The sequence below is a fragment of the Bos grunniens genome, chromosome 15, assembly GCF_055505025.1.
Source record: "Bos grunniens cultivar Pamir isolate PY7600 chromosome 15, Bosgru_T2T1.0, whole genome shotgun sequence".
Classification (NCBI taxonomy): Eukaryota; Metazoa; Chordata; class Mammalia; order Artiodactyla; family Bovidae; genus Bos; species Bos grunniens.
The window spans coordinates 81,737,201-81,758,375 of record NC_141179.1 but is presented as its reverse complement, the minus strand read 5'-3'; the positions used below and the strand labels follow the sequence as shown (position 1 = coordinate 81,758,375).

The window sequence follows — 21,175 nt, the reverse complement described above, 5'->3', positions numbered from 1 at the left end:
GGGCTTCTAGCCCCCACCTTCCCCCCACCTGCCCCCCCACCCCCCCACTTCAAGGGCCTGGGGCCACGGACCAGCATTGTTTACTACCCTGTTGGTACAACACTCCCCCTGGACCCGGAGGCTCGGGTTTCCCGTGGAGCGCCGACAGGTGGCACCTTTCAATCACTGCCGGGCCCTCCCGCCTGCCCGGGCCGCATCGATCCTGGGCCCGTTTCCTTCCCTGCGTCCTCGTCCTCGCCTGGCCCGGGCAGGCCCCAGGGGCCCTGTGGAGCATGGTCGCCAGCTGTCCGGCCTCCCCTGCCCATCCAGAGCCCAGGTCCTGCACCTCCCTGCCCTCTACCCTCTGTTAAACAGTCCCTTTACCCATCCTTGGACTAAAGCAGCTGCAGGAGGTTGGCGAGGGAGGGGGTGAGTGGACAGCTGCCATGCGGACCTGTCTTGGGGGCCCCCCATGGATGGGGTGGGGGAGGGGCAGAGAGAAGGGAGAGGGTCCAAGCTGATGGCTCACGAGTCCAGATGATACAAACCGAGCTCTATTTTGTGCTGAAGTGACCGGGACACAGTAGGCTCAGAGCAAATTTTTGCACTGAATTGAGATTTTTGCTCCCCAAAACAGAACATCTTTCTTTACTTTCTCCAGGGGTCCTGTGGTCTAAGAAGGGGACTGCTTTCGGAGAATGCGTGAGGGGGGCTGTGACTTACAAAGCTGGGGCTCCCCCAACCCTCCCCCCGCACCATCCCCACCACTTCAGCCATCCTGGCCTCCTTCCAATTCTGCCGGGGACCAGCCCCGGTGGATCCAGGGAATTCGAAGCGGGGACGGCGTCGGCGAGGATCAGGAAACAACTGCTTAATTAAACGTTAATTAAGGATATAAAGAGTAATAGAATGAGGATAGCTCAGTGAAGAAATTCAGTGGAGAAAAGAGGCTGAATAATTCAGCCAGAAGGTGAGAGAAAGAACAACATGGGGAGACCAAGTTTCGGTGAACAAGGCCCGCACTTTATTTTCCAAAGTAGTTTTTATACCTTAAGTTATGCATAGAGGATAATGGGGGAAGGGGTAGAGTCAAGCAGCAAGCCAGGCTTTCTTCCTGCAAACTTATCATATGCAAAAGTTTAGGTGATTTGCATCATCTTCTGGCCCGGAGGCCTTTTCCTCTAAAGGTGATTATTCTAAAGTCAGGCGCCAGCCTCCAAAAAGCATTAGATAAAGTTGCATTCCTACAGAGCAAAGGTGTGGTGGGCTATAACAAGAAAAAGAATTAACTCAAGGGTCCCAGGTTACAAACATTAAAGCTACTATTTACACCAATTATATTAATCAATACACTGCCAGGGACACAGCAGGTAAGGGATACGGAGACTTAGCAGCAAACATTGGCCCAACAAGTGAAAATCCCTTCACCAATACAATTTCTAATCAATCTTTTAACTGCTCAAAGGAATCTGTATTTAGACAGTTTAGAACATCTCATGCCTCTCACAGTTTGGAGGCTCTGAGCAATCACATGTGGCCGGAAAAACCTATTCAGGCAGGCTAGAGGACTTCCAAGGGAGTTTGTAGGTTGAAACACTGTCACACCCAGGAATTATTAACTGGAGCTGTAAGCTAACTCTTTTTTCAGAGAGGTAGTGGGGGACAGCCCCCGTAAAGTCAGAGGTGTAGGTGAAAGCACAAAGCAGAAAGTAGGCAGACTCTGGTTTTGGGGGTAGATTGCTCGAGAATTTCCAGGGAGACTCCTGAGGCTTGATCCCGCCTTTGCGTATGCCAAGCCTCCTTCCTCATGACCTTTGCCAGAGGCGGAGCTCGCTCCCCGCACAATTCCTTCAATAAATTGCCTCCTTTCCGTTCTCGGGACTACCACCGTTCCCCTCTTGCCCTTTGTAAGACTGTCTTCTAGTCTGAAATGTCATTTCCTCCTAGAGGCCTCCCATGACCTTGAGTTCCTCTCCATCATCTCCGCATAGTTTATTTCCTTCTCGTATATTTATTGAAATCCAAAATCACCTCATTCGTCACTGGAGTTTCTCTCTAGACTCTAAGCTCCAGTAGGGCAGGGGCTTTACCTTCCTGTTCATGGCTATATGCCTGGGGCCTAGCAAGTTGCCTGGGTCAGATGGGGTGCTCACTAGATAGATATTAAATGAGCAAATACTGTAGTTAGCTTAAATATGGAATGAAAACTCAGGGGCTTCTGCCTGGCATGATCTGAAAGCCTGGTTTGGGTACCAGTGGTTGAACAGTGCAATGTTGCTGATTGCCAGCCGTACTTAGTGTGAAGACGTCTATAACTTTAAGGGCCTGAAAATTGCAATGTGGAAAAAAGACCTCATCTGTTAGAGATACAGTTAGATGGAGAAAATACGGCTAAATGCTGACAGCTGTCAAGTCCTGGTGATGGGTGATTAGCATCTGAAAATTCAGTACACCGTGCTCCCCACTTTTCCAGACTTGTATTTACTTATTTTTCATGTTTCTCCTTGCCTCTCTGTTCAGGTCTTTATTCAAAATCAGCTGCCCCAGATGAGTTGGTGTTTATGGAATAAGCAAACGTAAGTGTGCGCAGCAGCCTTCTTTCCCTCTGGGGTAGCCTTCTTTCCTGCGGGCTTCTTCTCAGCTGCTGGTTTCTTGGTGCCCTGCAGCCTTTTTTCCCACCGCAGGTTTCTTGCCCCGAACCCCCTTCTCATCTGATTTGGTGTCTAGTACTGCTGCCGCCTTATCCGGACGGACTCTGGTTCTTGGCCTGTTGAAGAAGGGCGTTCTGGTGCATGGTCTTTGCGTGTGGGTTAAGCTTCAACATGAGTCTCAGGGTTTTCAGTGCATTCTTTCTCAGGACTCTGCGATGAATCTTCTTGCGTGGTGCTCAGAGTGCTCTTTGGGTTTCTGGGCTTTTCAAGAGGCTGCTGAGGTCTGTATTGAGCATCTTGTGCAGGGGGAGATTGTAGTTACTCTTGAGGGAGGCTGCTTGATGCCAAGTGCCATACAGCTCATCTGGCTTTCGGAGAGCGCTTTAAGTCCGAACGCAGAAACGCCCCACATGACCATCAGGAGCAAGTTTCAAAATGTTCAGCTTGCTTCCATTAATTCCAGGGATGTTTCTGAAGGCCCTGATGATACCACTGTCTTCGTTACAGATGAGGCTGGGTCCCCTGCACTGGACACGGCGAGGGTTTCTCATTTTACCTCTGCCAGCTCTCATTCGCTGAGAGGCGTAGACCTTTCTGATGTCATTCCGGGCCTTCAGTTTCTTCAGAAGCAAAACAGCCTGCTTGGTCTTCTTATAGCCTTCAACTTTATCTTCAGCCTCCAAAGGAAGTTCAGGAGCTTCCCCTACACAATGACCTTTAGGCATGACCAGCGGTGGCGAGGCCGGGGCGGCTGGCGCAGAGCAGATGGAGCATCGCTGCTGCTCTGTACTCGCTCTGCGGTGCCAACGTCGTCAGGTCCTGGTTGGTGCAAACAGGTGGCCCCCACGACACGTATTTCCAGAAGCACCCTGGCCAGAACGGGGAGTCCCGCCACCTGGAACCCTGGGAATTCGAGCCACAGCTCTGCCGGTACCCCGACACTCGGCACGGGTTTGATGACCTGCTGATCGACTGGCAGCAGAGGGCTGTCTGTTGCTTTTGCGCAAGTTGGTGTGAACCTAGTTCACACTATCTGGTCGAGTGGGAGCCTTGAACACAGCAGGCAAAGTGACATTTCTGCCAGAGGAGCCCCCTTTTCGGAGCACACTGGGGTCAGTGGACAAGCGCACGCCGTGACGTGGAGAGGAGAGCGGCGCCCACAGCAAATGTCTTCTGTACTTTTAAACTTTGCCCTAATAAATAAAACTCCAAAAAGAAAGCAACATTTCATTGTTATTGAGCAACTGTCATGGATTAGATATGCTATTTTTTCTGTTTGTTTTATAATGATTTTTAAAACTTCATTTTGAAATAATTATAGGTTTATAGAAGTTACATAAGTAATACAGAAAGGGAACTGAAGGTTACATTTTACTTAAGATTTATCCACTGAAAGCCAAATCTTACATAACTTATGCAATATCAAAACAAGGAAGTTGGCCTGGATATCATGGCTTGTATGGTGTTATGACAGCTTAGATTTGTATAAAACCTCCACCCACAATCAGGACATGGAACCATTTCACCCACACAAAGATCTGCCTTGTGTTATTCCCTTAGGCACACTTCCCTCCCTCTCCCCACCAAATCTAACCCTAGGCAATCTCATTAATCTTTTCTCTCATCGCTATAATTTTGTCATTTTCAGAATGTGGTTTAAATGGAATCATACAGTTACACAATCATTCATAAAATCTGATTTAAAAAAGTCCCGTCTAGGGAGCAGATTCTTCTCGCAAGAACCCATCTTCTTTTCCATGTAATTTCTTAATATTCCATATATTTATAATGTTTTCAAAAGCAAAAACCAGGATCAATATGTACAATAATATACATCACAGTATTATCTCAATAGCCAAAACTGGAAACAACCCACAAGTTCATCAACAGGAGCATAGATAAATGCATTACAGCTGATTTATACAATCAAACACTCGACAGCAATAAAGAAAAATGCATAAGAGATACACACGACAGTATGGCTGAAATCTCACCAATGCTACGTTGAGCTAAAGAGGTGAGGCACAAACAGAAAGTAATGTATAATTTTGCTTACATGATGTTCAAGAGTAGGCAGAACTAACTGATGCTGATAGAAGTCAGAATAGAGGTTCACTGCAGGAGAGGGGATATTGACTGGGAAGGGACATGAGATAACTTTTTAGGGTGCTGGAAGTATTTTGTATCTTGATCTGGGTAATGGTTATAAAAATGAATATCTGTTTAAAAATTAAGATTCTGCATGTTACTACTTTACTGTCTGAATTTTATACCTCAGTTTAAAAAATTTATTCATTTTTGGTTGCCCTGGGTCTTTGTTGCTGTATGCCGGCTTTCTCTAGTTGCAGAGAGGGTAGGCTCCTGTCCATCGCGGTGTGCGGGCTTCTCATTGCAGTGGCTTCTCTGTTGCAAAGCATCTGCTGTAGGTGTGCAGGCTCTGTGGCGTGGCTCAGGGCTTATTTGCTCCAAGGCACGTGGAATCTTCCCGGACCAGGAATTGAACTCGTGCTATCTGCAGTGGTAGGCAGATTCTTATCCACTGTGCCTCCAGGGAAGTCCTATACCTCAATTTTAAAGTATCAGGGCATAGGGTTTAGCAGAGGTTGAGTCCTTACAGCAGTGCTGTAATGAGACCCAATGTTTAAAATCATGGCTTTCCCAGGAAAGTACATTGTGACCAACCACATAAATTGTCTGGCCCACCTTCTCCTACGGGCAGTGTACCCTTGCATCATTAACTTGCATCTTTAAATTTCGTTCACTGGGATGTCCCTTGAAATATCCAGGATTGAGGTGGATTTTTTCTTGGGGTCAGGGGAGGAGGGCAGGGAGCAGGAGACAGGCATGCAGAGAAGCACGTTGTCTTGTTCCCTGGTGGCTCAGACAATGGGTCTGCCTGCAATGCAGGAGACCCAGATTCCATCCCAGGGTTGGGAAGATCCCCTGGAGAGCGGATAGTCTACCCACTCCAGTATTCTTGTGTTTCCCTGGTGGATCAGACGGTAAAGAATCTGCCTGTGGTGTGGGAGACCTGGGTTTGATCCTAGGTTGGGAAGATCCCCTAAAGGAGGGTATGACAACACACTCCAGTATTCTTGCCAGGAGAATCCCCACAGAGGAGCCTGGTGGGCTACAGTCCATGGGGTTGCCAAGAATTGGACATGACTGAGCAACTAATACCCTTCACACTCACACACACTCACAAATACCCTTCTTCTTCACCCAAACACGCTAGGATGGCTCTGGTGGCAGCTGCAATGGCTGCCTAATCATCTTTATGAAGAGATGGTCTGGGGCATCTACTTCAGTTCAGTTCAATCGCTTAGTTGTGTCGGACTCTTTGCGACCCCACAAACCACAGCACGCCAGGCCTCTCTGTCCATCACCAACTCCCGGAGTCCACCCAAATCCATGTCCATTGAGTCGGTGATGCCATCCAACCATTTCATCCTCTGTCATCCCCTTCTCCTCCTGCCCCTAATCCTTCCCAGCATCAGAGTCTTTTCCAACGAGTCAGCTCTTCCCATCAGGTGGCCAAAGTATTGGAGTTTCAGCTTCAACATCAGTCCTTCCAATGAACACTCTGGACTGATCTCCTTTAGGATGGAGTGATTGGATCTCCTTGCAGTCCAAGGGACTCTCAAGAGTCTTCTCCAACACCACAGTTCAAAAGCATCAATTCTTGGGTGCTCAGCTTTCTTTATAGTCCAACTCTCACATCCATACATGACCACTGGAAAAACCATAGCCTTGACTAGACGGACCTTTGTTGGCAAAGTAATGTCTCTGCTTTTGAATATGCTATCTAGGTTGGTCATAACTTTCCTTCCTAGGAGTAAGCATCTTTTAATTTCATGGCTGCAATCACCATCTGCAGTGATTTTGGAGCCCCCCAAAAATAAAGTCTGACACTGTTTGCACTGTTTCCCCATCTATTTCCCATGAAGTGATGGGACAGGATGCCATGATCTTCGTTTTCTGAATGTTGAGCTTTAAGCCAACTTTTTCACTCTCCTCTTTCACTTTCATCAAGAAGCTCTTTAGCTCTTCTTCACTTTCTGCCATAAGGTTGGTGTCATCTGCATATCTGAGGTCATTGATATTTCCCCCAGCAATCTTGATTCCAGCTTGTGCTTCCTCCAGCCCAGCGTTTCTCATGATGTACTCTGCATAGAAGTTAAATAAGCAGGGTGACAATATACAGCCTTGACGTACTCCTTTTCCTATTTGGAACCAGTCTGTTGATCCATGTCCAGTTCTAACTGTTGCTTCCTGACCTGCATACAGGTTTCTCAAGAGGCAGGTCAGGTGGTCTGGTATTCCCATCTCTTTCAGAATTTTCCACAGTTCGCTGTGATCCACACAGTCAAAGGCTTTGGCATAGTCAATAACGCAGAAATAGATGTTTTTCTGGAACTCTCTGGCTTTTTCGATGATCCAGCGGATGTTGGCAATTTGATCTCTGGTTCCTCTGCCTTTTCTAATACCAGCTTGAACATCTGGAAGTTCATGGTTCACGTATTGCTGAAGCCTGGCTTGGAGAATTTTGAGCATTACTTTACTAGCGTGTGAGATGAGTGCAATTGTGCAGTAGTTTGAGCATTCTTTGGCACTGCCTTTCTTTAGGACTGGAATGAAAACTGACCTTTTCCAGTCCTGTGGCCATTGCTGAGTTTTCCAAATTTGCTGGCATATTGAGTGCAGCACTTTCACAGCATCATTTTTCAGGATTTGAAATAGCTCAACTGGAATTCCATCACCTCCACTAGCTTTGTTCATAGTGATGCTTTCTAAGGCCCACTTGACTTCACATTCCAGGAAGTCTGGCTCTAGGTAAGTGATCACACCATCATGATTATCTGGGTCGTGAAGCTCTTTTTTGTACAGTACTTCTGTGTATTCTTGCCACCTCTTCTTAATATCTTCTGCTTCTGTTAGGTCCATACTATTTCTGTCCTTTATTGAGCCCATATTTGCATAAAATGTTCCCTTGGTATCTCTAATTTTCTTGAAGCCATCTCTAGTCTTTCCCATTAATGTATTGTTTTCCTCTACTTCTTTGCATTGATCGCTGAGCAAAGTTTTCTTATCTCTCCGTGCTATTCTTTGGAACTCTGCATTCAAATGGGTATGTCTTTCCTTTTCTCCTTTGCTTTTCACTTTCCTTCTTTTCACAGCTATTTGTAAGGCCTCCTCAGACAGCCATTTTGCTTTTTTGCATTTGTTTTTCTTGGGGATGGTCTTGATTCCTGTCTCCTGTACAATGTCAGGAGCCTCCATCCATAGTTCATCAGGCACTCTATTAGATCTAGTCCCTTAAATCTATTTGTCACTCCCACTGTATAGTCATAGGGGATTTGATTTACATCTAAATGGTCTAGTGGTTTTCTCCACTTTCTTCAATTTCAGTCTGAATTTGGCAATAAGGATTTCATGATCTAAGCCACAGTCATCTCCCAGTCTTATTTTTGCTGACTGTATACAGCTTCTCCATCTTTGGCTAAAAAGAATATAATCAATCTGATTTTGGTGTCAACCAGCTGGTGACATCCATGTGTAGAGTCTTCTCTTGTGTTGTTGGAAGAGGGTGTTTGCTATGACCAGTGTGTTCTCTTGGCAAAAATCTATTAGCCTTTGCCCTGCTTCATTCTGTACTCCAAGACTAAATTTGCCTGTTACTCCAGGTGTTTCTCTTGACTTCCTATTTTTGCATTCCAGTCCCCTATAAGGAAAAGGACATATTTTTTGGGTGTTAGCTCTAGAAGATCTTGTAGGTCTTCATAGAACTGTTCAGATTCTTCAGTGTTACTTTTTGGGGCATAGACTTGGGTTACTGTGATATTGAATGATTTGCCTTGGAAACGAACAGAGATCATTCTGTCGTTTTTGAGATTGCATCCAAGTACTGCATTTCGGACTTTTTTGTTGACTGTGATGGCTACTCCATTTCTTCTAAGGGATTCCTGCCCACAGTAATAGATATAATGGTCATCTGAGTTAAATTCACTATTCCAGTCCATCTTAGTTCACTGATTCCTAGAATGTCAACGTTCACTCTTGTCATCTGTTTGACCACTTCCAATTCGCCTTGATTCATGGACCTAACATTCCAGGTTCCTATGCAATATTGCCCTTTACAGCATCAAACCTTGCTTCTATCACCAATCCCATCCACAACTGGGTGTTGTTTTTGCTTTGGCTCCATCCCTTCATTCTTTCTGGAGTTATTTCTCCACTGATCTCCAGTAGCATATTGGGCACCTACCGACCTGGGGAATTCATCTTTCAGTGTCCTTTCTTTTTGTCTTTTCCTACTGTTCATGGGGTTCTCAAGGCAAGAATACTGAACTGGTTTGCCATTCCCTTCTCCAGTGGACCACATTGTCAGACCTCTCCACCATGACCTGTCCGTCTTGGGTGGCCCCACATGGCATGGCTTAGTTTCATTTAGACAAGCCTGTGGTCCGTGTGATCATATTGGGTAGTTGTCTGTGATTGTGGGGGAATCTAACAGGAGGTGAATAAAACATACTGTATACTTGACTCCTCTTTCTATAAGAAGGCGCCTCGCTGGTCTCTGCAACCCCAGAGACAGTTCAGGGATCTCCGCACAGCTGTACTCACCCGAAAGCCCTCTTGAACTCTGGCTCTCAAACCTGCCCGCACAGGGAAATCGCAGGGGAATTCTACAATGGACCTGTTACGTAGTTAGAATAGGAAAAAGGAGCCCAGAATGGCGGTGGCTAAAACACAAGGAACGGGAAAGCCCAAGAAAACAGAACAAAGGAAGGTCTGAGGACCAGAGTGAGGCCCTCAGGTAGAACAAACAGCACTCCTGGCGAGCCCAATTTACATAGGGCAGGCCCAGGGGAGGGAAAAAACATATAAAAAGAGGAGCCTAAGGGCTGGGGCGCTGTCTCTCCCCCGTCTTCGCGCCGTTTGGGTCGGCATTCCCTCACGCCTGGAAGATGTATTTTCCTTTATTTTCTAAATAAAACAGAACTGTAACACGGAGCTATCCAAGGGTTTTAACCTCCGTCGCTTCAAATTCTTGCTGACGAGACAGAACCGAGGAAATTACACACTCCCACGACATACCGATGCCTGGGTCCTAGCCTCGGGGATTCTCATTTATTTGGTGCGAAGTGGGCCCTGGACACGGGTGATTTTAGGCGGCCCAGGTGGGGTTACATGCATCTGAGAACTGCAGTTTGAGGACGTGCTTCCTTCTCTGCACCAGACCTGCACTCCGACGTCAGCCCCCGCCCCCCCGGGGGGCGCAGGGTGAGGTTCACCGAGCTCGGTACCCCTGCCCCCTCTGACAGAACCGATAAACTCAAGCCGCTCCGCCATCCCCGCTAGGGACCCTAACTCTACCTGCTGCGGGCGCTCTACGGCCCGCCGCAGCCTCTATGGTACCCTGCCGTCCTCTCTAGCACCTGGAGGACTCCCTCACCTCCGACGGGAGCCAGCCACTCCCTCTCTATGGTGGCGGATTTCCCGGCGCCGCCCGCGGCGGGGTCTTCACTCCGGAAGCGCGGCCTGAGCGGAAGGGAGGCGGGACTTCCCGCCGGCCGCGCCCCACGTGCTTCCGCCCTGCCCCATCCGTGCGCGCGGTGAGTTTGTGGCGTGTGCCCGACGTCGGGGGCCCCGGGGGCGCGGGGAGAGGCTTGGAGTGCGCGGCGACCCCGAAGACGGCGCCGCCGCTCCAGGGCCGTGGCCCCGGGCTCGGCCCCGGAGGGTCGCGTCGCATCGGATCCGCAGGGCCCCGCGCGTTCGTGCGGGCCGTTTGGGGCCCCGTCCCCGATCCCCTCCTCTTCTCCCGGAGAGAGGCCACCTTGAGGGGCTGGGCGTCAGGGTGCCGGGACCCGCTCTGCAGGCCTGCCGTCGCCGGCTTTGCGACCTTGGGCGGAGCCTCGGTTCCCAGGTCCGACGCTGGGTGCTTGAGCTTGCCGAGGTCAGCGGCCCCTCCTGGTCGGATGCCCTTGGGATTCCTCCACGTCCTGCAGCCCCTGGACGGGAAAGCGGCTGGGAGGGCTGGGTGCTGACCGTGATGTCTCCCCCGCCCAAACCCAGGAACTAGGAGGCCCGCAGGTGATCTCTTCCAGGGCGCAGGGCTAAGATGGACCCACTCAGGGCCCAGCAGCTGGCCGCAGAGCTGGAGGTAGAGATGATGGCCGACATGTACAACAGGTAAGGCGGGTCCTGCCCCTCACGTCTTAGAGAATGCTCCCAAGTCATCCTCTCCAAGGGCAGAGGTGGGCGACTTCCGAAAAATCTTCCTCTTAATCTAGGATAAACTGAGGTCCATACTTAGCTTCCCAGCACCCACCCCCACGTAAGCATACCCAGTGGCTGAGTCGTGTCTGACTCTCTTCCGTCCCTTGGACTGTAGCCGGCCAGGCTCCTCTGTCCATGGGATTTCCCAGGTAAGAAGACTGGAGTGGGTTGCGTTTCCTTCACCCACCCCCATGGTTAAGGGCTAATGCAGATGCGGTGTGGACTGACTAGAAGGATTTTGACATTGGGATTGGGATGGAATTGATGGAGGAGCCGAACAGGAAGAGAAACGAGGCTCTGGTTGGGTTCTGGGGACAGTAGAGCAGTTGCCTTTTGACAGATCCTGCGTAACCCGTTTAGCAATGCTGAGCACTTTATAGGCATTATCTTTTTATTATCTCCACTGAGTTCCCTTTTCCCATTTTTAAGGTGAGGACATTGAGGCTTGTAGAGGTTCAGCAGCTTTCTCAGGGTCCACAGCTCGTCAATAGCAGTGCCAGGACCAGGACTTCAGTCTGACTCCTAATGAGTCATCAGGCAGATTTGGGAACAAATCACAGACACATCAACCACCACTACTGTGGCCTTGGGCAAGTTACTTGGACTTGTAGACTGGTGGTTATCCCAGCTATAAAGTGGAGTTCATAATAGTACCTTTCCCATAGAGACATTATAAATATTAAATGTTAAAATATAAGACAGACTTATCAAGCCCAACACAGGTAGGCAGTCAACAATTATCTGCTCTTTTTATTGGCTAAAACTCTCCGGTATCTTCCTTTGATTAGTTGGGTTTGTCTCGAAGGCTATATGTGAGAATAATTTTCTGAAGTAAGCTGTGAAGTCAGGCTTCATGCGTGCGTGTAAGTTGCTTCGGCCGTGTCCAAGTCTGCGACCTCATGGACTGTAGCCCACCAGGCTCCTCTGTCTGTGGGATTCTCCAGGCAAGAACACTGGAGTGGGTTGCCATGCCCTGTTCCAGGTGCTGTTCCCCGCCCAGGGATCGAACCCACGTCTCTTACGTCTCCTGCATTGGCAGGCGGGTTCTTTACCACTGCGCCCCCAGGAAGCCCCCAGTCAGGCTCCCTGGGGTCGTAGCCCAGCTTTATGTGATCCTGAGGCTCCCTATTCCTTCACTCCCTCATCTGTAAAAAGGGGGTAACGATCGTGCCGACTGCATAGAGTCATTCTAAGGACTGCGTGGCAGAATCCACGTCACGCACTTAGCATGATGTCCGGAACGTAGCCAATACTCAGCTAACGGTTCCTGTCTGATGAGTCAGAAACACGGGGTGACCATGGGCTCAGACAAGGGCCTCCCAAGACGGCGGAGGCGCAGATTGGGGGTTCACACTGCCTTCCTGGCGGGTGAGATCAGGGTAGCAGGGCAGGAGTGGTCGCGAGTTCCTGGTTTGCCACAGCAGGCTGCTGATCTGACCTGGCCCTTCTTTCTAGAATGACCAGCGCCTGCCACCGGAAGTGCGTGCCTCCCCACTACAAGGAAGCAGAGCTGTCCAAGGGCGAGTCCGTGTGCCTGGACCGCTGTGTCTCCAAGTACCTGGACATCCATGAGCGGATGGGCAAGAAGTTGACAGAGCTGTCTATGCAGGATGAGGAGCTGATGAAGAGGGCGCAGCAGAGTTCTGGGCCTGTGTGAGGCGAGGCAGCACACCCTAAGGTGCTCCCCCTCACTCCCCACCTGTCTCCTAAACGTGCCCCTCGCTGGGCGTCATCTGTGAAGACTGCCAGGCCTGGACTCCTTGCGGAGGGTCTTCAGGAGCTGGAGTATGATGGAGCCCTTTCCCAGGCGGGCCTGTGACTGTGTGTGTGTGTATATATTATATATTAAAACAAATTTGTTGGCACGCACAGTGTGCAAAGCAGTGTGCCTGGCACTTGGGAGTGAAGGCGGCAGACACAGCCTCTACCAGCAGAGGGAGTCTGACGTGTTTAAAAGCAGAGACCGGTCCTGTGGCTTAAGTGGGCAGTCCCCATCAGCCGCTCGCTGTGTGACCCTGACCTCACCGTGCTTGGCTTCCTCATCTGTAAAGTCGGGGGACAGTCATAGGGCTGGGTGAAGGTAAAGTGAGTTAATGTGAATGAACCACTTGCAGTAATGGCTGGGCCACAGAAGGTTCCCAAGATACTTCTGGTTTTGTAACAAGCATGTGCTTTGTTTGGTTTGGCTGCGCTGGGTCTCCGTTGCTGGGAGCGGGCTCTCTCTGGTTGCGGTGTGCGGGGTTCTCGTGGAGCACAGGCTGTAGGCACGGGGGCTTCAGCAGCTGCAGCTCGTGGTCCCAGTTGCTCCGCGGCAGGTGGAATCTTCCTGGACCAGGGATCAAACCCGCGTCTCCTGCATTGGCGGGTGGCTTCTTCACCACTGTACCACCAGGGAAGCCCAGCTTTTTATGTTTAACAACTGAAGTGCAGGCAGGCACATCATTTTCCCAAATAATGGAAAAAAAATGATTTAGAGGAGCGGGTGGAAAGCAGGTGGAACTTAAGTAGCCACAACGTCTTGGTTCTAAACGGCCATAGCGGAACACGTGAAGGGACCCAGCGTCACGCACGGTGTGTGTGATCAGGGGAGGGCCTGAGTGTAACCGCCATTAGCCATCTGGGGTCCACGTGAGTCCGCACTGCGGACCGCTCTCCTCGCCCTTGGTGGGATCTGCAGTCCGATCCACCCAGCAGGCTAGAGGCCATCTTAGGAAACGGGGGCTCCGAGAGGTGGTTTCTGGGTTACAGGAGAGGAGCGGTAGCCTGGAGGCCAGGACGGACTGCACGAGCTGCCTCGCAGAGGGGAGGCCGCAGCGACGCCTGTCCTGACGGTGCCCTTGGAGAACTGTGGCTCAGAAAGGGCGGCTCGCTGCGCCGGGAGCTCCGGTGACCCCAGTGCCACTGTGGTAGCAGAGCCTTCAGAGCAGAGGCTGGCGTCCGGCATGTAACCTCACCGGGCCCTGGGCACGCAGGACAAGTAGAGGCAGTGCGTGTCAGGCTTACAGAGGACAGGCTCAGGGAGCTCCCTGGCCGCCCAGTGCTTGGGTCGTGTCACCTTCACTGCCAAGGGCCCAGGTTCATTTCCTGGTTGGATAACTAGTATCCCACAAACTGCACGGAGCATCCGGGAAAAAACAGTCCAGATCAGGTCAGACCGCCTGGGGTGAAAGTTTCAGTCTGTGTGCTCCTGGGGAGGCATCTGATGGCTCTGTGCCTCAGCTGAGTGCGTCCTCAGTCATGTCCGACTCTTGGCGACCCCATGGACTGCAGCTCACCAGGCTCCTCTGTCCATGGGCGTCTCCAGGCAAGGAGACGAGTGAGTTGCCATGCCCTTTATCAAGGGATCATCCGACCCAGGGATCGAACCTTCGTCTCTTCCATCTCCTGCACTGGCAGGCAAATTCTTTACGGCCAGCACCAGCTCAGTCACCCTGTGATAAAACCAGTTCATCGAGTTGTCGTGAAGATTAAATGTGTTAATAATAACTAAGGCACTTGGGAAAGTGCCTCCCTTTCCCATATTAAATACTCATAATGTTACCTTTTAAAAAAAAATTGTTAACTTGGATGTAAGGAGACATGAGATAATACCCCCAGAAAAGTTAAAAAACCGTTGTTAAAAATCACCTCCAGGCTGGGCTGAGAGCCGGTATCCAGGTGCTGCAGTGCTGGTGTGGGCCAGCAGGTGGCGCCGTCCGCCCACGGGAGTCCGCCCGCTGGCGCCGGTCCGCGGGCATTCCTCGGGTCCTCAGCGGGGGTTGTGCTAGGAAGGGTCAATGGTGAGGAAAACAGACTGTGCCTGCCCTCAGGTTTAGCAGGAAGTGTCAGGAGTTTCCAGGGTGCATCGCCGAAACATATTAGAAGCAAGGGCGGTCGGGGTGGAGAGAAGAGGTTTCAGCTACAGACAGCACTGCAGAAAAGCTCGCGTTGGAGTGGGATGGGATGGGAGGTGGGTGGTGGAGAAGAGACCTGTCTGAGGCCGGGCCGGCGCAGCTCCACAGAGCCTGAAGAGCTGTGTTAAAAGGCTGGGTGTTCTCTGAAGGGCATCAGCAAACTGGAAGGAGGTGAACCCTGGCAGTGAAAATGACAAATCTGCATTTTAAAGGCTCCCTCTAGCTGCCAGCTGGGTGGATGGCGGTAGATGGATGACATGGATTCAGGGGAGACATGCCAAGGATCCAGTGAGGAAATGGGTGTGTGTGTGTGTGTGTGTCTGTGTGTGTGGATTCGAGTACAAGTACCTGTTGAGGGCTTCCCTGGGGATCCAGAGGTTTAGCGTCCACCTTGCAATGCAGGGGACGCTAGTTCGATCCCTGGTCCAGGAAGATCCCACGTGCCATGGGGCACCTAGAGCCCTTATGCCACAACAAAAGGAGCCACCGCGATGAGAAGCCCGCGTGCTGCAAGCAGAGAGGAGCCCCTGCTGGCCGCAGCTGGAGAGAGCCTACACGAGGCCACGAAGAGCCAGCACGGCCAAAAAGAACAAGAAATTAAAAAAAACCTATTGTTGCCACATCGTGCTAGTGAGTATATTATTTCATTAAGATCCGATAACAGCTCTGAGGCAGGTACTGTGGTTCTCATAGATGAGGAAGCTGAGGCTCCCAAAAGTAAGTAACTTGCGAAGGGTCCGAGATCAAGCAGGTGGCAGGACTGCAGCTAATTCAGAGCCCACTTTCACCCACTCCTCTGGGTCGAGGTGAGGGTGGACTTGGGGAGTCTTCCTTAATATGTCAGCAAAGTCGTATCTCATTCAACAATATCTGCTGTTGCCTTGCCACGTGCAGAGAGCTATAGAAGGTGTACAACGTGAATTAGCTGGGTCCCTGCCTTCAGTGAGGGCTTCCCAGGAGACGCTAGAGGTAAGGATTCCCAGTAAGAGATGCAGGTTCAATCCCCTGGAGGAGGGAATGGCAACCCTTTCCAGTATTCCTGCCTGGAGAATCCCATGGACAGAGAAGCCTGGCAGGCTACAGTCCATGGGGTCGCAAAGAGTGGGACATGGGGTGGCAAAGAGTGAGTTGGCATGCGGGCTGCCTTCAGTGAACAATATAGGGGGCGGGAGGGGAGGCGTGGAGAGGTGAACAGACCTGTGAAGGGTGGTGGAATAGGCGAGGCCCGCCTTCTCGGCTGAAGAGAAGGGTCAAAAACTCAATCCTCGTGTGCGCTCGCTAGACTGTCAGATTTACAAATTGAGGAGTGTCTCGTGAAAAACCAGGACTTTGGCTTCTTTTGAAAAGTTAGAAAATCTGACACATCTGCCTCCTTTTCTGCGTGGCAGGGGTCTGCTGGAGGACGGGCGGAGGCTCCGCCGTCCAGCGAGCCTTCCCTCCCCCGTGTCTCCCCTCCTCCTCAGCGCTGCACCATGTGCTCCCTGGGTTTTCAGCCGAGCCTAGCTGGAAGCTGAATGAGAAAACACGAAAACACGTCATCCGGTCGTCCTGTCCGGGAGCGAGCTGTCTGCAAGGTGGCTTCTAACGACCCACCCACTCTGCTCACTGCTGTTCATCCCCAGTACAATCTCCTTCCAATGTGCACCTGACCTTGAGGGAGGCTTTTGGTTGTTGGATTTTTTTTTTTCCTTTTTTAAACTTTTTATTTTGCATTGGAGTATAGCTGATTGATGGGCTTCCCTGGTGGCTCAGCAGTAAAGAATCCGCCTGCTTATGCAGGAGATGTAAGTTTGATCCCTGGATTGGGAAGATCCCCTGGATAAAGACATGGCAGCCCACTCCAGTCTTCTTGCCCAGGAAATCCCATGGACAAAGGAACCTGGTGGGCTGTAGTCCATGGGGTTGCAAAAGAACCGGATGTGATTTGGCAACTAAACAAAACATAGCTGGTTAACAATATGATAATTTCAGGTGAACAGCAAAGGGACTTAGCCATACATATACACGTATCCATTCTCCCCTAAATACCCCTCGCATCCAGGCGGAGTTCCATGTGCTATACAGTAGGTCCTTGTTGGTTATCCATCTTAAATACAGTGTTCACTCCTCCTCGTAGAGGCTTGCATCTAACGAACAGAACACAGCAAAGGTGATGAACACTGCGTCCAAGGTCCAGGCACAGAAGAGCGTAATGGCCGTCCCTGTAGCGTTCCTCTTGCCCCCACCATCCCTTCTCCTCTCACTTGCAAACCCTCAGGAGGCAGGCTTCCATGTTGTCAGCTGCCCTAGGAAGAGACCCGCATGGTGAGGACCTCAGGCAGCCTCCGGCGCACAGTCAGCGCGGAACTGAATCCCGCCAGCACCCACCCGAGTGAGCTGGGATGCAGGTCCTTCTCCTGCATCCTGTCAGATGACACCAGCTCTGGCTGGCACTTTGCAGCCCTGTGAGAGCCCCTGAAGCAGAGGACCGAATGGACCTGCACCCTGACTCCCAGCCTAGGAAGCCGAGATAATAAAGGTTGCTTTAAGCCATTATTTTCTGGGGTCATTTGTTACAGAGAAAGAGTTAACAACCACTAACAGTTCTCACAACCGTTAACGGTTGTCAGAGAATATGCTCGGTCATTCTACACCTGTGCCTGGAAGGATCGAGGCGCCGTTCCAGGCATCTGCGGTTCACCATGGAACAGGACAGGTGAAGATCCTTGTCAACCTGGAGTTTACATCTTAGGGCAACGGTTTTACATAAACCTCATGCTGCCATCTATCGGGTCGCACAGAGTCGGACACGACTCCAGTGACTTAGCAGCAGCAGCAGCAGCTGCATGCTGTTTTGAAGGAAAGAAGGGAGAAAGTTCTTAACCTTTCAGCTCTTGGACCGCTCTGAAACTCCCAACAAAAGCCACAGACTGGTTCTTTGGAAAACTATGCGCACATAGGGTTTTGTATGCAATTTCAGGAAGTTTCATAAAAATTCTTGTGGGCTGACCTGAGGGAAATCTTGTGACAAGCATCAGTTTGAATGCTGGGGCAAAAAGAAGCAAGACAGAAATTAAAGTACCTGGGGAGAGATAGGTACTAAAATCAGCCACTTTTAAAAAGTAATTAAGCTGCACCAGGTCTTAGCTGCAACACGCAGGATCTTTCCGGTGAGGTATGTGGACTCCTGCTGGCGTCATGTGGGGTCTAGTTCCCTGACCAGGGATTGAACCCTGGGCCCCCTGCGTTGGAAGCATGGAGTCTTAGCCATTGGGCCATCATCAGGGCAGTTCCATAAAATCTGTCCCTCTTATAATTGTGATGAGTGCTATGTAAAGGGATGACCCCCTCCACCCCAGGTCTGAGTGCTCAGAGAAGATGGTCACCCTGAAAGCGATATGCGTGAGAGACACCTGAAGGTTGGGTAGGAATTTGCAGGGGGACGGGTGGGGGAGGGGGGTGGCTTCTGTGCTAAGTCACAGGTTAGTGTTAGTGGTGGGGGCGGTGGGCGCTGGTCCCTGCCCGCCAGCCCACACTGACCATCAGAGGAGACACACATCGTGATGAAATGTGCCAAAGGGCAGCTCAGATACCCCACGAGTCATATAGCAGAGGGACTTATTGTTGGAGTCAAAGAGCCTTCCTGTAGGAAGTGACGGTTAAGTCAAAATCTGGAGGATCAGTAGATAGACCAGGACAGAAGAATGTTCCAGGCCCAGGTGGGAGAACACGGGGTGTTGCTGGATAAGGCCAGGTCACCCCGGTGAAAACACAGAGAGGGGAGATGCCAGAGGGGGAAGGGGGCGGCAGGAGGGCCCAAATGGGCCCGGAGGCGCTGCTGGGAGCCTGGACGCTTGCTCAACAGGCTCGGGAAACCACCAAGGGGAGTGGCCTGTAATTCTCCCTGGAAGGCAGACTTGGATCTATGAGTGGAATCCGGAAGGTCAAGGTGGAAACGCTGCAGGAGCCCAGGTTGGATCTGATGAGGCCCGGGCTTGTGGGATAGCAGTCGATGGAGAAGAGATCTCTCTCTCTCTTTAAAAATAAAAAAAAGTTTGTCCATGTCACTCATGACCAGGGATCGAACCCAAGCCCCTGCAGGGGAAGTGCGGCGGGGGCGGGGAGGCGGGGGGGCGGGTGGTCTTAGCCACTGGACCGCCAGGAAGTCAAGCATCAGAGGTCGGAACCGCAGGCTCACCAGTAGGTTGGATGTGGAAGGCGGGGCTGGGAGCAGAGACCGGATAACTCCAGTTTGGGCTTAAACGACTGCGTGCAAGGTGGCGCTTTTACAGACCCAGGCAGCAAGGGAGAAGAGCGAGGGAGGGGGGAGGAGGGTCATTTTCCGTCGTCACTGAGCACTCATCGTCTTAGAGGATCCCGTACAGCTGGCCTGTCTTTACTTTCCAGCTGCAACCTCTCGCCACAGCCCCCCTCCGTCTACGCGCGCTTCGGTCCGGGCGCACCGTCAGCTCCCACAGTGGTTCAGCGTCCTCCTCGGCACTGTGTCTAGTCGCTCAGTCGCGTCTGACTCTTTGCGACCCCACGGACTGTGGCCCGACTCAGGCTCCTCTGTCCTTGGGGTTCTCCAGGCAAGCATACTGGAGTGGGTTGCCACTTCCTTCTCCAGGGGAACCTTCCCAACCCAGGGGTCCAACCCGCGTCTCCCGCATTGACACGTGGGTTCTTTACCGCTGAGCCGCCTGGGAGGCCCGTCCTCCTTTTCAGCGTGGATAAATCAGACGCGGGAAGCCTTCCATAGTGCGATCTCGGCACCACAGCCTCTGCAGGGACTCCGTCCTGCCCTCTAGTCTAGATCACCGCCCTCCCGGGTGACGCGTGACAGCACAGAATCTCTGTCCCGCACGGCACTTCCTTTAGACGCAACTGCGCTTGCCACGCCATAATTTGATTTCTCGCTGCCTCTCCTCCAGCGGACTTCATGTTCTCTGAAGATAGACTCTGTGTCTTATTCATCCTCCAATTCCCTAATGCCTGATGCTTCTGAAAGTATTTAAAAATTTCTTTAAAACTGAGACATAATTCACATGATGAGAAAATCCACTCTTTTGAAGTGTTCGCTTCAGTGAATGCTAGTACATGCACAAAGCTGTACAATCACCACCACTATTTAATTGCTCATTTTCTTCACACCCCCCCCCCATTTCTCCCTCCCCTGTTGTTACTGTTGGTCCTTGTTGGTTTCTTTTTTTTTTTTTTTTCCCTTTTTTTTTCCTTGTTGGTTTTTGACGACTAACCTTCAGTCTCAAGGTATCTGCCCGTTTTCGGCATTTCGTATGCATGCAGTCCTATAATATGCAATGTTTTGCGTCTGGCTTCTTTCCTTCAGCATGATGTTTTCAACTTTCGTCCATGTTGTAGCATATATCAGGACCTTTTTATGACCAAATAATAATACGTTGAATATTACTTATGCATTTTTTATTTTAGTTTAGCTTTGGTCACCGTGCAGGGCATGTAGGATCTTAGTTCCCCAACCAAGGATCAAACCCAGGCCCTCAGCAAGGCATGTCCTAACCACTGAACCCCCAGGGACTCCCGCGACACACATTTTTATTTGTCCATTTATTCCAGGACAATTGAGTAGTTTGCACTTCTTGGCTTTTATGGATAACAGGGCCATGAACATTTGTGTCTAAGTTTTTGTGTCCACATAATGGTTTTGGGTTCTAAAATCACTGCAGATGGTGATTGCTGTCATGAAATTAAAAGACAGTTACTCCTTGGAAGAAAAGCTATGACCAACCTAGACAGCATATTAAAAAGCAGAGACATTACTTTGTCAACAAAGGTCCGTCTAGTCAAAGCTATGGTTTTTCCAGTGGTCATGTATGGATGTGAGAGTTGGACTATAAAGAAAGCTGAGTGCCGAAGAATTGATGCTTGAACTGTGGTGTTGGAGAAGACTCTTGAGAGTCCCTTGGACTGCAAGGAGATCCAACCAGTCCATCCTAAAGGAGATCAGTCCTGGGTGTTCACTGGAAGGACTGATATTGAAGCTGAAACTCCAATACTTTGGCCACCTGATGCGAAGAGCTGACTCACTGGAAAAGACCCTGATGCTGGGAAAGATTGAGGGCAGGAGGAGAAGGGGATGACAGAGGATGAGATGGTTGGATGGCATCACCAACTGGATGGACATGGGTCTGAGTAAACTCTGGGAATTGGTGATGGACAGGGAGGCCTGGTGTGCTGCAGTCCATGGGGTTGCAAAGAGCATGACTGAGTGACTGAACTGAACTGAAAGTTCTCAGTTCTCTGCAGTATATACCTAGGAGAGGAACTGCTGGGTTTCAGTGCTGACTCTGGAACTATTTGAGGCTCGGCCAAACCATTTTTCCAAAGTCGCTGCACCATTTTATTTACATTCCTCAT

General features: G+C 50.7%; 1 protein-coding gene, 1 long non-coding RNA gene and 1 pseudogene across 6 annotated transcripts; 1 reads left to right on the top strand and 2 right to left on the bottom strand.

Moving 5' to 3' along the window:
* Positions 1 to 980: 980 nt before the first annotated feature.
* LOC147358773 (large ribosomal subunit protein uL4 pseudogene) lies at positions 981 to 3,811 on the bottom strand (annotated as a pseudogene). Its single transcript, XR_015142437.1, has one exon. The product of XR_015142437.1 is annotated as a large ribosomal subunit protein uL4 pseudogene (transcript).
* Positions 3,812 to 9,709: 5,898 nt separating this feature from the next.
* On the top strand, positions 9,710 to 12,775 carry TIMM10 (translocase of inner mitochondrial membrane 10). 2 transcript variants are annotated; one of them, XM_086341758.1, is made up of 3 exons: positions 9,710 to 10,246; positions 10,707 to 10,823; positions 12,366 to 12,775. In XM_086341758.1, the coding sequence occupies exons 2-3, from the start codon at positions 10,753 to 10,755 to the stop codon at positions 12,565 to 12,567; spliced, it is 273 nt and encodes a 90-aa protein (XP_086197884.1). In that variant the 5' UTR covers positions 9,710 to 10,246; positions 10,707 to 10,752; the 3' UTR covers positions 12,568 to 12,775. The 2 variants fall into 2 exon arrangements, with proteins under 2 accessions (XP_086197884.1, XP_086197886.1); XM_086341760.1 differs by having other exon boundaries at positions 10,238 to 10,587.
* On the bottom strand, positions 12,364 to 19,606 carry LOC147358771 (uncharacterized). 3 transcript variants are annotated; one of them, XR_015142440.1, is made up of 5 exons: positions 19,472 to 19,606; positions 16,832 to 16,929; positions 16,001 to 16,313; positions 14,538 to 14,981; positions 12,364 to 14,341 (listed from the first exon to the last, which is right to left on the bottom strand). It is a non-coding gene; the product is annotated as an uncharacterized LOC147358771 (long non-coding RNA). The 3 variants fall into 3 exon arrangements; XR_015142438.1 differs by lacking the exons at positions 12,364 to 14,341; positions 14,538 to 14,981; positions 16,001 to 16,313 and having other exon boundaries at positions 16,480 to 17,088; positions 19,472 to 19,598; XR_015142439.1 differs by lacking the exons at positions 12,364 to 14,341; positions 14,538 to 14,981; positions 16,001 to 16,313 and having other exon boundaries at positions 16,705 to 17,083; positions 19,472 to 19,597.
* Between the last annotated feature and the right edge of the window lie 1,569 nt (positions 19,607 to 21,175).